The sequence below is a fragment of the Mastomys coucha genome, unplaced genomic scaffold, assembly GCF_008632895.1.
Source record: "Mastomys coucha isolate ucsf_1 unplaced genomic scaffold, UCSF_Mcou_1 pScaffold21, whole genome shotgun sequence".
Classification (NCBI taxonomy): domain Eukaryota; kingdom Metazoa; phylum Chordata; class Mammalia; order Rodentia; family Muridae; genus Mastomys; species Mastomys coucha.
In genome coordinates this window covers 188,674,968-188,688,921 of record NW_022196904.1, presented here as the reverse complement: position 1 = coordinate 188,688,921, position 13,954 = coordinate 188,674,968, and the positions used below count along the sequence as shown (strand labels likewise).

Below are 13,954 nucleotides of genomic sequence, written 5' to 3'. Positions count from 1 at the left end.
TGTGTGTGTGTGTGTGTGTGTGTGTGTACTCGGGGTCTGCCATTGCCTTTATGTCTGAAAAGCTTTGGTTGAGTGTAAGGTTCATCAGATAGGTTCTTCCCGTCCACCAGGGTGTGCTCAGTGCAGGCCCTTTGTCCTTCTGTCCTTCACACACTGGTCCTGCTGGGAATCTAAGGTTATATAACATGCATTTCTCTCTGTAGATGGTGAGGATTTTGCTTTTTGGTTACTTATTTTTTTTCCCTCACTGAATATCTGGAGAATAATAACACCTTTGAAGTCCAAAGTTTAGTCTTGGTCTTGGACTAATTTACTCTATGAAATATAGTAACTTTTATTGGTTTCTCACAGTGTTTGGACTCTCTCCTCTTCGTTCACTGAAATCATCTCAGACTTTTCTCTCCTCAGAATTCGGTATCTTATTGGCATCTCTTTTGTTCATTTCTTTTTTTGTTTGTTTGTTTGTTTTTTTTGTTTGTTTGTTTTTCGAGACAGGGTTTCTCTGTGTAGCCCTGGCTGTCCTAGAACTCACTCTGTAGACCAGGAAGGCCTCGAACTCAGAAATCCACCTGCCTCTGCCTCCCAAGCGCTGGGATTAAAGGCGTGCGCTACCACCGCCCAGCTTTTGTTCATTTCTTAACGTTGAAACTCTCTTGGTCCTTAGAATTCATTTCTTCTCCAGTCACTTTCCTTCCTCTCATCATTTTGTGCTGTGCTGTCTTCTCAGCCTAGAGATTCTCTTCATTTGTCTGTCTGTCTGTTTACTCAGTGCTCTAACTCAGTGCCCTAACTCAGTTCCCTAACTCAGTGCTCTAACTCAGTTCCCTAACTCAGTGCTCTAACTCAGTGCTCTAACTCAGTGCTCTAACTCAGTTCCCTAACTCAGTGCTCTAACTCAGTTCCCTAACTCAGTTCCCTAACTCAGTTCCCTAACTCAGTTCCCTAACTCAGTTCCCTAACTCAGTGCTCTAACTCAGTGCTCTAACTCAGTTCCCTAACTCAGTGCCCTAACTCAATGCCCTGCACCTTTGTGCTCCTCCTTTCTCTCTGCTCACTGCAACCAGATCCTGGGCTCTGCACTCGGGATCTTCAGTGACTTTTCAGCTCAAAAGGAAGCACCAAGAGATTAGTGACAGCCTGTCCACCTTTCAACACACACACACACACACACACACACACACACACACACACACACGTACACACACGCACACACACACATACACACACGCACACACATGCACATATACACACATACACACACGCACACACATACACACATGCACACGCATATACACACGCACACATACACATACACATGCACACACACACACACATACACACACGCACATACACACACATACACACATGCACATATACACACATACACACACGCACACACATGCACACGCACATACACACACACATGCACATACACACTTGCACATACATATGCACATGTGCACACACATACATCCTGCCAGCTTCTCTATGCTTTGACTTCCCAGGAAAGCTCTTACCTTGGCATTTGATCCCACTCTGTCTGGGGCACCTGTGTCCACACACATGGCTCTTTCTTTTCCCTCTGCACATTTATTCAAGTGGCAATTTATCAATTTGCCCTCTAAATTTCTTCTCCCCAAAGCTATCTCCCAGCCGTTCCTAAAGTTCTTCCCACCCCTCGGGCACATACACAGAAGTCACGCATCTCATTGTCCACCCCGCCCATTGTCCACTCTTCTTCCTTCAGGTGCTCCTGACTCATTGTGCAGCCAGGAGCTTCAGGGCCACCATTTTCAGAGTGGCTTACCCGGGACTTACACAGGAAGGCTGTATGAGTGGGAAGGGAGCAATGGGGTCCCTCTCGCCTTCTTACTACATTCAAGGAAAAGGATCTGACTGGAGTGTCAGCTTAACCATGGGGAGGACCTTGCTCCATTTCCCATAGTCTTGAATTTCACTTACCGGGATACCTTGACTTCTATGCTCATGGGCCACAGCCGACGGGCCATGATAAGGGGGCAGCAGGGCACACATACCATGCACGTCTCATCTGGCGGCACGTGTGCTCCATTGCCCCTTTGGACTTCACTTACAAAGTGTAAATTGAAAGACTATATCATTACAGATGTCACTGTGACCCCATCTCCCACAGGTTGCACACCCAGGAAACTGGCCTTGTCCTTACTCTACCTCCCATTGGAATGTGTTACTACCATTCACAGATGTGATGGCTGAATCCCACAGAGGGAAAACAATGTGCCCAAGGCCACTGAGCATGGCGTACATGGACCAGCCCTGCCTATGTCTGTGCCGGCTTCCTGTGTGGCCAGTGTGGCGTAATCACATTGCTGCTGGTCAGAGGCCAGGCAGGAGGGTGGGGCCATTCCTGTGCAGCTATGTCACCAACCCTGGACAAGTGTGCTCTGTGACTTTAGTCTTCATCTTCATTGATGCCTCCTTAGACATACAAATTGCAGATTTTCACAGCGTGGTGTGTGGGCAGCACAGTCCCATCTCAAACTATGTCTCTTGTGGCCACGAAGGGAGTGATGGCTATTCATGCCGCTCCTTTGACTTGGCTTGTTCCTGAGGTGTTGACTGAAATTTCCCAGGAGAATAAGAAATAGCATGTTTCCTGGGACGTGCCAGGGCACTGGGTAACCAGAGAGGCCAAGCTAGGATGGGGGTGAGAAACGCAGGGTGTTTGTATCTTGCAAAATTCTGTGCACTGGAGAGATGGCTCAGTGGTTTAAGAGCACTGACTGCTCTTCCAGAGATCCTGAGTTCAATTCCCAGCAACCACATGGTGGCTCACAACCATCTGAAATGGGATCAATGCCCTCTTCTGGTGTGTCTGAAGACAGCTACAGTGTACTCATATAAATAAAGTAAATAAATCTTAAAAAAAAAATTCCATGACCAACAAAAGACTTTTAACTCTTCATGTAAACCCCAAAACACGACTTCCTGAGAATTAGACAGAGCTAATTATTGAACAGCATAATCAAAGACATGTGGATCTGGGTACCGACTTCTGTGCCCAGTGAGGCTGTACCTGGAAGAACAGGGTCATGACACCCTTGTCTTTCAGATCCCAACACATAAAATATGACATCAGACCATTATAAACTATCAGGAGAGAGATTATTTAACATGTACAAGGCAAGATGTAGCATTGTGTCCATTGCTTCAGGTCCTCTGAAACAAAAGTTAACAAGCATGTGGGCTGGGGGCATTGGGGGTGGGCAGGTGTTGCATGGATCATGACTTTCATGGACATGGGTGCTTGCCTGTCTTTCTGTGGGGAGTGTGTGCATGTGTTTGGATACTTGCATGGAGTGTTTTGCCCCTGTATGTGAAATGTGTGTGTGTGTGTATGTGTGTGTGTGTGTATGTGTGCACTTGAGTGAATGCGTGTGTGTCAGTATGTGTATGTACATACCTCTGTGAATATATGTGTGGTGTGTACACATAAGCACTTACATGGATGTGTGTTTGCATCTCTCTGTTTGTGCTTGCCGTGTGTGTGTTTGTGTGTATGTGTGTATACTTGAGTGGATGCATATATGCCAATATGTGTGTATATATGTGTATGTGTGTGTGTACATGTGTTTACTTGCATGGACATGTGTTCATACCTCTGTGATTATATGTCTGACTTTGTGTGTTCATGTGTGCACACAAGCACTTCTGTAGATTTGTGTTTGTGTGTCTCATGTGTGTGTGTACCTGTATGTATACGTTGGTGTATATGATGTGTAGTCTGGGAATAAGAAGGAGGGGTATCACAACTCCCATAGCATGGAAGACACAGATCCTCAAAGGCAGAGTCTGTGCCTTTGAACTTGGACCAACCTGACTCTTAGCTCATACACAGTGTCCTAACCTGTGCCATATCCGTTTGAGATGAGGACCATATGAGGTGGTGACGGGAACCAGGCTGGAATGGCAGCTGACACATGATTGGCATCCTGTAATCTGTGACAAAGGTTAAGTGAGAAAAGCATGGGTAGAGTTTACAAAGTGACTTCACTGAGTGTGTCTCCTGCAGCTTGCTTTCTCTTCAAGGTCACTGTCCATTTGGGCCTTGGCAAATACTTGCAAGCAATTTAATTTCCTTTTAAAGTTAAAAGTAAATTAAAAGCTGGATTTTTTCCAGTCTGTTATTTTTTTTTAACAAATATTTATTTGGAACTTAGATGTTTCATATGGTAAGCTGTCAACAGCTGTATTTAGATCTGGAAGGTACCTGAGGCTTCTGTGTTCGAGGTTCCAAGTTGGTGCTGAAGGGGAAGAAAATGGTAAAGGTGGAGCCTCGAGTGAGGTCTCCTGGTCATGGAGACCCTGCTTCTTCTCTGAATCCACAGCCCTGAGATGTCATACATTCCCCACCACAGGTCTGAGAGCATTGGAGCCTACTGCCTGTGGACTAAAACCTGCTCATAGTAAACCTTATTTCTCACAAGGGAAATACTTTCAGGTATTTATTACATCAAGGGACCATTGACTAAAGTACTTAGTTTTCATCGAATGTTGCATTCTAACATAATGTCATTACTGCCTGCCTACAGAAGCCATAACGTGTGAACTCCTTCCCAAGAGAGCTCATAATCTTTTGCAAAAATAAACACTAGAGTCGATGTGCCAGAGTCGAGTCGGAGTCTTGGTGGCAGTAACTACCCAAGGGCAGGGAGATCAGCAGTGAAGGCAGTGCAACCCTGCCTGATGAAGCCGACGCTCTAGAGCTGAAACCCTGAGCGTACACCTGGCAGACATGAGAGAAAAGGAGAAAGCTGGTTACAGTAGCCTGCTTCTCATGATGCCTCTGTGCGAGGCAGTCACAGCTCTTTCCGTATGTGTAAATGTCTCACGCACCTGAAATGAGGCTGAAGTCTGCAAGACGATCAGAAAAGAGTCTCAGACTCCAGGAACAAATTGCAGAAAGATGACTGATCTTGTTTACTCTGCCATTTCTGTCCTCCGTGGGTTGTTTATCGTGACCTTTTCATAAACTGCAGCAACTGTCTGGCATTTTCTTGAGCTATGACCTCTTGCTTAGATCCAAACTCAGACCTGGCTCTTGAGGATCACCGGGAAACCCTGGAAGTAAGTGTCTGAATCCTTCTCCTCTAAGGACTCGAGGACCAGGGCTTGGCTCGGCATTGAGCGGGTGAGACTGGTGAAGAAAAATCCTAAGAGTTGTCTGTTGTACACTCTAGAGTTAGCAGGACCCAAGGAGCCAGACTGGGAGGAATTTTGTCCCAGACTGCAGGGGGCATTTGTAATCACTCGCTGCTTTCAGTCATTGACCTTAGGTTGTGGTAACTGCCACACAGATCATTATTTTGACCAGTGGAGGGTGTAAAGATTATCTTTCAGATGTGGTACCGCTTTCATAGTGGTTTGCAAGTTTTGTGTCATCTTCCCATTTTGTGAGCTCGCTGGCTAGGCTCGGGGTCATCAGTCACTAAGGAAAAGATCTGCAGCTCAGGCCTCATCCCCGTGGAACCTGAGTCATTGAACTCCAGCAGTGAATGCCCGGTGTCTACCTGTTTGTCCCTGAAGGAGCTGCAGAACATACTTGGGGGTGGAAGTAAATGATAAATCTTCATGCCTTCATGCCTCCAAGCACATAGCCTCATTATGGACATGAAGTGATCACCCCAGAACTGTAAGACTCCCAAATGAACTGTGCTTTTAAAACAAATGCTGCATGTGTGGTGTGTACAGTGATCCTCCCACCCCTATTATCAGAGAGATTTTAAATAAACTAACAAACCCAGATACTTCCTGGACATCTAGTCCATATCAGACAGTCTGCTAAACATGGGAAATATGTTGACCACACAGTGTTGGAAACAGGTCACAGGGGGATTTTGAGATGCTGCCAAAGACCTTAGAACTCAATTTCAGAATTAAGAAGTAGCTTAGACTTGATATTCTAGCTCCATCACTTCCAAAGTCCAGCCTCTTCTTCATAGCATGGCATGCACGGTCAGCCCCTCTGTGATCTGCCACCCACCTAAGCTTGTGCTTCCTCTGCCGCCCACAAGACTACAAGCAGTCGGCTACTTGATACCTTCTATCCCATGACCTCTGCTGGGAAAGGTCATTTGTGCCCCACCCTTCCCAGCCAGGCTGTGTTCACCTCCTATCCTGACGTCCCAGCTGGGGCTGAGAATTGTCTGTGCCCAATGTGCCTTCCTAGTCACTGTGCTGTCTGTGTGACGCCGGACACGAGCCAGTATCCCACTAGCATCCGAAGTGGGGTTGGCAGATGTAAGCATACAGTAGAGAGGAAATAAGAGACTTGTTCTCTGGTGTGTGTGTGTGTGTGTGTGTGTGTGTGTGTGTGTGTGTGTGCACGTGCATTTCTACTGGATTCTGCTAGAGAGGATGTCAAGAGGTGTTGGAGATATTACCTGCACACCTTACCGTTGTAGGGACTTGGCAGGATCCTGGCACTCCTGCATTACAGGTGCCTGTGCAGCAGGCTCTGAGGTGAAAAGGGCCTTCCACACGGCCTGCTCACATTTTCCTCAGAGTAAGCTTTTCTCTTCAGTGATGGATGCTTGACTTTTTACTCAAGAGTGTGTGTGTGGAGGGGAAGGTTGCAAGACTTTTCTCTCCAGCAATATGGCCTCCATACTTGGGTCACATGATGAATGATCTTGACTTTATTTTGCAAGCAGGTGAAAAAGTAGCAGTTGGGTGGAGGGTTGAGATCGAACAGGCACAGAAACACACACACACACACACACACCCTGCATCTGTGCTGCGCCATAAGCATGTCTCATCCGGGTGAGCTGACCTAACTAATTTCACTGAAAATCATCTTTAGAAAACTGAATAAAAGAATGTTTCTCATGACCTATAGACTTTGTTCCCCCCCCTGGTTTATCCTGCCCCCCTGATTCTCCTGCTTCTTGGGTTTCCCTCATCTCCTCCCTAGCTTTCAGTGTAAATAGCAGATATCTCTATTGGCTTCTGGTTTTGAAGCATCTAGTCCTGAGGCAGCGTAGACAAAAATAACTCGAGCAGTGGCCTCTGGTTGTCTGAGGGGACAGAATGGACGCTTTTATACTAAAGTAGCAGTGTCTGATTCTCAGGGGACTTCTGCCACAGGACTGGCATTTAGCACTTAACTGCTGGTGAGTCATCCACACTGACTGCGGGACAAATTCTTTCCATGGAAAACACTGGTGTGCGCACGTGCGTGTGTGCATGCGTGTGTGTGTGTGTGTGTGTGTGTGTGTGTGTGTGTGTGTGCCACTGTGTAGTATTTTCCTGTAGAGAAGGCGTTTCTGAAAATGAATAGACAGCAGCTGGTCCTCGGCTCCCAGCGCCTTTCTAGACTCTGTGGTGCAGTTTGTCCCCAGAGGTGCACGGGTTTGTTCAGAAAAGCTGTCATGTAGAGTTAAAAAGTGATGGAACTAATGACATTTACAGTATCAGGTGCATCTGTGAATGACTGGGCTTGAGCTGGAAATCAAATGAATTTGCTGAGACATCCAGCAGGGGGGAAAGGGTAGGGGTGGGGAGAGAGATGTCAGCCACTTGTTTTTTTATCTATTTGTTGTGCTGTGCTGGGGATTAGAAACCAGGTATTCAGCTCTGCTAGTCTTCGGCTTTCAGATGAATAACACGAGATCCTTGGAGAGCCAGGCTTAAGTGCAATACTGATCTATTTGCGCAACAAGCGTAACAGAATACGCTCACCTGCTCTGCTCATCGATGAAGCTAATTCCAGCTCTCTGCAGCTGATTTTACTTGTCAACATCTCTTTAACGGCTGAGGATGATTGGGGCAAGGAAAGAAGACAAGTGCAGATTTAACCATGAAATCAGGGAACTCAAAGAGCTTGTCTCCTTCTGGGATGCTCTCGAACGGGCATCCCTCTGCACTGTGGTTGGTGTCCTCCTCCTGCTTGGCTCATGGCTATGAATGGAGGCTAGAAAAACCGCTTCTAGCCTCTTCAAGGTTTACACTCCAGCTGGGCACTGACATGGGAAAAGCATGACCCAGCCCCAGTGGGGCCACACCAGGCAGGAATAGTGTGGGTGAAGGGTATCATAGAAAAGACAACACAGAAGCTGGAGGGGACAGACGGAGACAGTCAAGCTATCAATAGTAAAGCCTGAGTCACAGATGTAGGAATGCCACAACTGCTACTTTTACACATCAGAAAGCCAGCGGGCAAGACCTGCCCAAGATGAAATGGGTGCTTCTCTCCCTTCTCCAGCCCCACCAATTTATTCCAGCCAGTGACACTCTGAGTCAAAGCTAAGGCAGGTTGGTCGGCTCCCTTCCTTTCTGTTCCCCTGGCTCTCTTAGACCCAACACGTTAAAATATTTGCAGTAAATACCATCTAATACTGGCTGTGCATTCTGGTTCTGAAAGATGTGTTGGCTGGCCATCTGCTCATCTCCCTGAGCGGTACAATGTCTGTCTTTTTGTCTCTTGCTTATCCACATCTCTCCCACACTGGTGGATGTATACACTGGGTGTGTGAGGCTGGATCTGGGAGACAGGTGCAGCTTTGTGAACCAGGAAGTCCTCGGCTGGCAGACCTGCCTGTGACCTCCCAGGTCAGAAAGCCAACCCAGGAGCTGCCCTCTCAGCCCGTGATGCCCTCCTGCTAGTCAAGTCAGGCCAGTCCTGGATGGAGCAGGGGCACTCTTTGCTCCTTAATTGTGACTAGGGTTCCTCCCTCACACAACACAGCCGCGTGGTTGAAGAGGAATACGCTGAAGCAGCAGAGGGAAAACAGAAGCTAGAATCTTCCCCAACTGGATAAGTCAGATTTTAATTCTGATCCTGGATAAGGAATCGGATCCTGAAAGGCCTCTGTTAGGGTTCTCTCTGTCTCATTCCCCTCTTCCTTCCTCCTACCCCATCCCCATTCACAAATAAAAATATGTGTGTGTGTGTGTGTGTGTGTGTGTGTGCAATCAAATGGCATTATTCAGAGGAAAATGAACTTGGAGGAGCCTTGGCAATATTTTTCTATTAAGGCAAATTTTACTTACTCAGTTTGCCTGAAAGAGGCTGTAATCAGGATTGGAAGCAGCTGTCATAAGACACTAACAAGCTAACAATTGACGAGTTTACTTATGGGAACAGTCCCTGGCAGTGTGTGGCTTGGCCTCCTTCCTCCTCCGGCAATCATTTATCAGACCCCGGGAGGGGGGCCAGGGCTCAGGAACATGTTCCCGGGCGGCAGGAATGCAAGGTGGTGTCAGTGACCGGAGATTAGGGCGCTGGAATTTTGCATTTGCTACCGCAGCAGCTGGAACGAGTGGTTTCAGCCAGAAGACAGCGTCCGGGAGCAGGGCGCGGCCGCCGTGCGGGCGGGCGGGCCGGCGGGCGGGCGTGGGAGCCGCGGCGGGGGCGGGACTTCGCGAGGCTGCCCGGCTTGGCGTGTGGGAGCCGGGGGCATCTCCTCGCAGCCTCCGCAGAGGCCATCGGTCTGCGTGCACGCCTAGAGTTCATTCCTGTTGCTTTCGGTGCCCTCAGCCAAGGACCCGGTTGCCATGGTGAAAGAAAAAGGTATTTATAAATATCGATCACCCTGCATGCTTGTAGAAGTTGCAATGGCCCCGCGGGGCTGGGGCACCTTACCAGTAATGATCTTTTGAAATCCGAGCAGATGTGTTCGTGGTGAAAAATCTCTGTAGGACAAAGTCTGGGTTTCCGCGGAACGGTGGGAGCTTCCAAATCTCAGCCCATCGCAGTATGACATGGCTGAGCTCAGAGTGTGCATAGTTTTTGATTAACTGCCAATGGATTTCGGATTTGGGGTTGAGACTTGCGGGCCACCTCCCACCCTAGCCTCCATTCTCTCCCAACATCCATCAACGAGTTCGTTAAGATTTTCCTTAAACGGGTCCTTATACCTGGCGGGGCTGTGTTGGGACAAGCCCAAGCCTAGCTAGTGTGGCTGAGGAGCCCCTGGGTGTTGGAAAGGGTTTCTTATTAGCTTTAGTTATTCCTCCCAACACCTTCCTAGTGGATGCCCTAAGGGGCAGCGACTCACAAGACTGCAAAAAGAGGGTGGGCGTGGCCTGCGCAGGTGTATATTGTTTCCCTACTAGGCGTGGTCCTGAGATTAAGACAAGCCTTTGGACATTGAACTCTGGTTTAACCTATTTGTTTGGGAAGTGTAAAATAACACCTCAGTTGCTTGCTTTTGGTCATTCAAGTAATATATGGTGTGTCTAGTATTTTAAAAGCAAAAGGTAGCAAGCACAGTCAGGGAGGGAGGCGGGTGGGGGGAGAGAGCTTTGGCCAGTACTTTCTCGGCCTTCAACCTCCATTTTCAAGGTTTGGCGTTTGTCTTTCTAGACCCTTCTGGGGTGGAATTAGATTCACAGGTTAGAAGTGATCCTATCAGAGCTGCCAGAGGACTACCCGATGGCCATTTTTTCTGACATAAAGGAGCTCTCTGGCAAGCTTGTGATTGTTATGGTTTCTCCTATGGGACTTTTTCCCCCACCAACACAAGACATAGCTGCTCTTCAGCCTGTCTTGAACCACCTCAATGACTTCTCTATTTCTACTTTCTCTGTGTGAGATGGAGTGCTACCCTTGGGCTGTGGCTGGACTTTCAGCTTTGCTTTACTATGCTGAGGGGTGAGTTGAGCATTGTGACTGCTTTGGCAGCCCAGGACCAAGGGACCACTCTGTCATCTGCAGCTGGGGACCTTTGACGCTCACCTGCTCTTGCTCTGATCTTCCATAAACAGACGGTGAGATGATTTGGTACGAATAAGAATGCTTCCTGGTGATGTCTCCTTTACTTAGGGGGACCTCCAGTGCAAAATCCAGACACTGGCATTTGCTGAAGGCTGGGACATCTTCCACCCAACCAGAATAACATGGCCCAGATCTCTGTGGTTAATGGGTTTGAGTGTGTCCCCCAGTGAATGTAATTTATTTGTGAGTGGTAGAGATTTCAAAAGCCATCCGGTCCACTTTGTTCCCTGTGGGGCTTGTGGCAGCCCAGACCTCTGGTATGTGATATAGATCACAGATTGGGAGTGTTCGGACAGCATCTTTCCTAAGCCTCACTTGCATTACCTACGTCCATGCCTGGGCACACTCTAGCTGGAACGCACTGGGCAGGCTCCCAGGAGACCACATGCCAGGGTTATCTTAGCCCTCAGCCACTGATGAGACGCTGTTCTTTTTTATATCGAGGTCTATGTCAGTTCATGCGGCTGCTTCCCAGTTCTGAGTACACTGGCAGCAGCCTCCAGGGGAGGAAAGCAGGACTTCTTTGGGTGGTTTGCACAAGTATCAGGAAAAGAAGCAAAGGAGCTTCATTAGTCCGCAAAGTGAAAGGGGCACTGGGAGCCTGGAGATGAGCCTGGGATCAGAAAGGGTAGGGAAGTGGCTCAAGGCCACACAGCTACTAGTTGGAGCACAGGACATAGTGTGTGCAGACAGAAGACTGCCGTTCCCACAGCCCAGCATGGACAGGGAGCGATTCCAACATCTGTATCTTTTAACATCTCAGCACCCAGTTTAGCATCTGCCCCACGGAGATGCTCTGACAGAGGGAGGGAGCAGGCTGGCATCCATTAGGGCTGCCAGGAGACCTCTGCCTTTTGGCCTCTGGAATGTTTCTGGTACCATATTCTTCATGCTTTGGCCTGCCCCCTGAAGCTGATGGGGACTCCCTGGCAGGCTCAGAGAACCATGGGGTCCATGCCAGGGAGCAAGACAGGCCTCTGGGCCCCTGCTGTGCTCACCACAGGTACAAGCACTGCTTTGTAAGTCATTCCCCTGCCTCTCTGCCTGGGCCTGACATAGGCTGCAGAGAAGGCCCACGCTCAGCATAGCCAGCCCTGGAGCAGACCCTCTGCAGCTCACAGCCTTTGACCTTCGCCATCTTTGTTCTCCTAACCAGACACCCATTCTCCCACACTCACAGACACTAATCGATCTCAGAATCTTGATGAAGCGGTTGTTTCCCCGAGGTGTTCAAGGGCTCCTTATCCTTGCTGCACCCTCTAACGAAGAGGCACCGAAGGGTTCTGGGGGTTCATCCATCAATATCTGTCTTTTTGAAGACAACATACATTTGCCAGCCTGCAGCCCAGGACTCACTGTACTCGTTTAAAAGCTGTAATTGGCTAACTGATACGTGTTCTGGCACAGTTTCTAAACTAATCTGTTTTTGTTGTTGTTGTTGTTGTTTGTGTATTTGCTTGAGGGGGAAAAACAAGTAAACCCCAGAGGTAAAGTTATAAACATAACTCATTTAAATAATAAAGGTCATTATGGCTTGGAACCTATGTGACCATGTGAAAGAATAAAGAATTCAGCCACAAAATTGACATAGCCAGGTAAATGGAGTTTTAGACTTGGGCTTCTTCTATATTTTGTTTTGTTCCCTGCAACAACAGAGGTCTCAATGATGAGAGTCCTAAAAGGGAGGGATGTCTGTTCTCTACCTGACATTTGAAAATGGGGAGAGTGTTCATGCTCACACACACACGTGAGACACACACACACACACACACACACACAGAGCAAATAATGTCTCTACAGTAAGATCTCTTAGCTGCTTCCCTTACCATGCAGTCAGCTCCTCCTTTGTGGTCCTGTCCTGTATTGCAAGGTACTTAGCAGCTCTCCCTCCTGGCCTCTCCCCTACTGGACATCAGTGGCATTGGCCTTTCACTTGTGACAGCTGAACATGTCTCCAGACATTGCTAGCTGTAACTCCAGGGGTGTGGGTGGGGTGAGGTAAGGGTAGCGAAATTACCCAGTTAGGAACAAGAGGACTCTAGGATCCCTTGGGCCGGGCTGTCTTTCAGAGTTAGGTAAGTGGAGTCTCTCTAATACTGAGTGAGAAGAATACAGACTCCTTATAGGAAGCCAGCCGAACTACGACCACAGAGAGCTTTGGCATAGGCACATGTCCCAGATAATGGGGGTGGAGTGGGGGTGGCTCTATTTCCTGGCTCATTTCAGTTGCTGAAAATGGACTGTGTGTTCTCAGAAGCAGGTGTGGCTGCAGAGGGCCTCCCTTTATGTCCCCTTAAGACTCACGAAGTCCACTCCTCCAGGACACTCCTCCATACCATCACCATACCCCGAATGTACTTTCTGGTAGAGAGATCCCCTGAACTTACAGAGCACAGTGGCTCCCTTGTCTCTTGGCTGTCTACTGTTGAAGCCAAGCAGGCTCCTACCTGACTGATAGGAAGTAGGTGTATAGAAGACGTATCTCACCTGAGCTTTGACTTCAGGGTATTCTGATCAGCCATCTTGAAGCAGAGAGCTCTTAATCTGGGCCTTTGGAGGATGTCAGAATATGTGACAAATGAGAGTGGAAATAAAATGTTAGATTTGAGAGAAGCCCAGGTGAGGATGCATGGAGCCTAGCCAGGGATGTGATGGAGAGAATAAAAGGGGTAGACGAGTCACACAATCTTTCCCGGAGTCCCCAACAGAACATGCTTGGTGGTTTAAACAACAGAAAAGTATTGTCTTAGTTCTGGAAGATGCAAGTCCACAATGAAGATTTCTGAAGAGCTGGCTCCTTCTGGATGAGTCCCCAGGGAAGAGTCTGTGCGCCTGCCTGAGCTTCTGCTGCTCGGCCAGCCCTCTTTGTCACCCACCCCTTTGCCTGTAGAGTCATTATGGTGTCTCTGTCTCCAAACCTGTGTCGTTCACACTGAGCACCCGTCTCATCTTTCCCACCTTCTGTAAGCGCACTGGCGAATGATAAGGACTCAGGATAGCGGCCCCTCCTTTTAATTGCCTAAGTAAAGTCTGCCTCTAAGTAAAGACCACATTCTAAGGTCCTGAGAGTTAAGTCTTCAACATAGAAATTTACAGGGGCTGGAGGGGGAATGCAGCCGATCATGCTTGGCAACTCACCTAAGGTTAGACCTGGGTAGGAGTTGGGAAAGACTGGAGAAGAAATAGAGTAAGTAGTGG

The 13,954-nt window shown here is 48.2% G+C and overlaps 1 protein-coding gene across 11 annotated transcripts in view; it reads left to right on the top strand.

The window, feature by feature from the left end:
- Ablim1 (actin binding LIM protein 1) overlaps positions 1-13,954 on the top strand; it is a 295,395-nt gene that overhangs the window by 124,481 nt on the left and 156,960 nt on the right. Inside the window, exon 1 of one of the 11 annotated variants that reach the window (XM_031390812.1) lies at positions 9,380-9,550. The exons of 8 other annotated variants lie outside the window; for them this stretch is intronic. In XM_031390812.1, coding sequence (XP_031246672.1) covers positions 9,535-9,550 — 16 coding nt within the window. In that variant the 5' untranslated portion in view covers positions 9,380-9,534. Of the gene's footprint in view, positions 1-9,379; positions 9,551-13,954 lie in introns of those variants that run through there. 2 more of the 11 variants (XM_031390814.1, XM_031390817.1) reach the window with 2 other exon arrangements.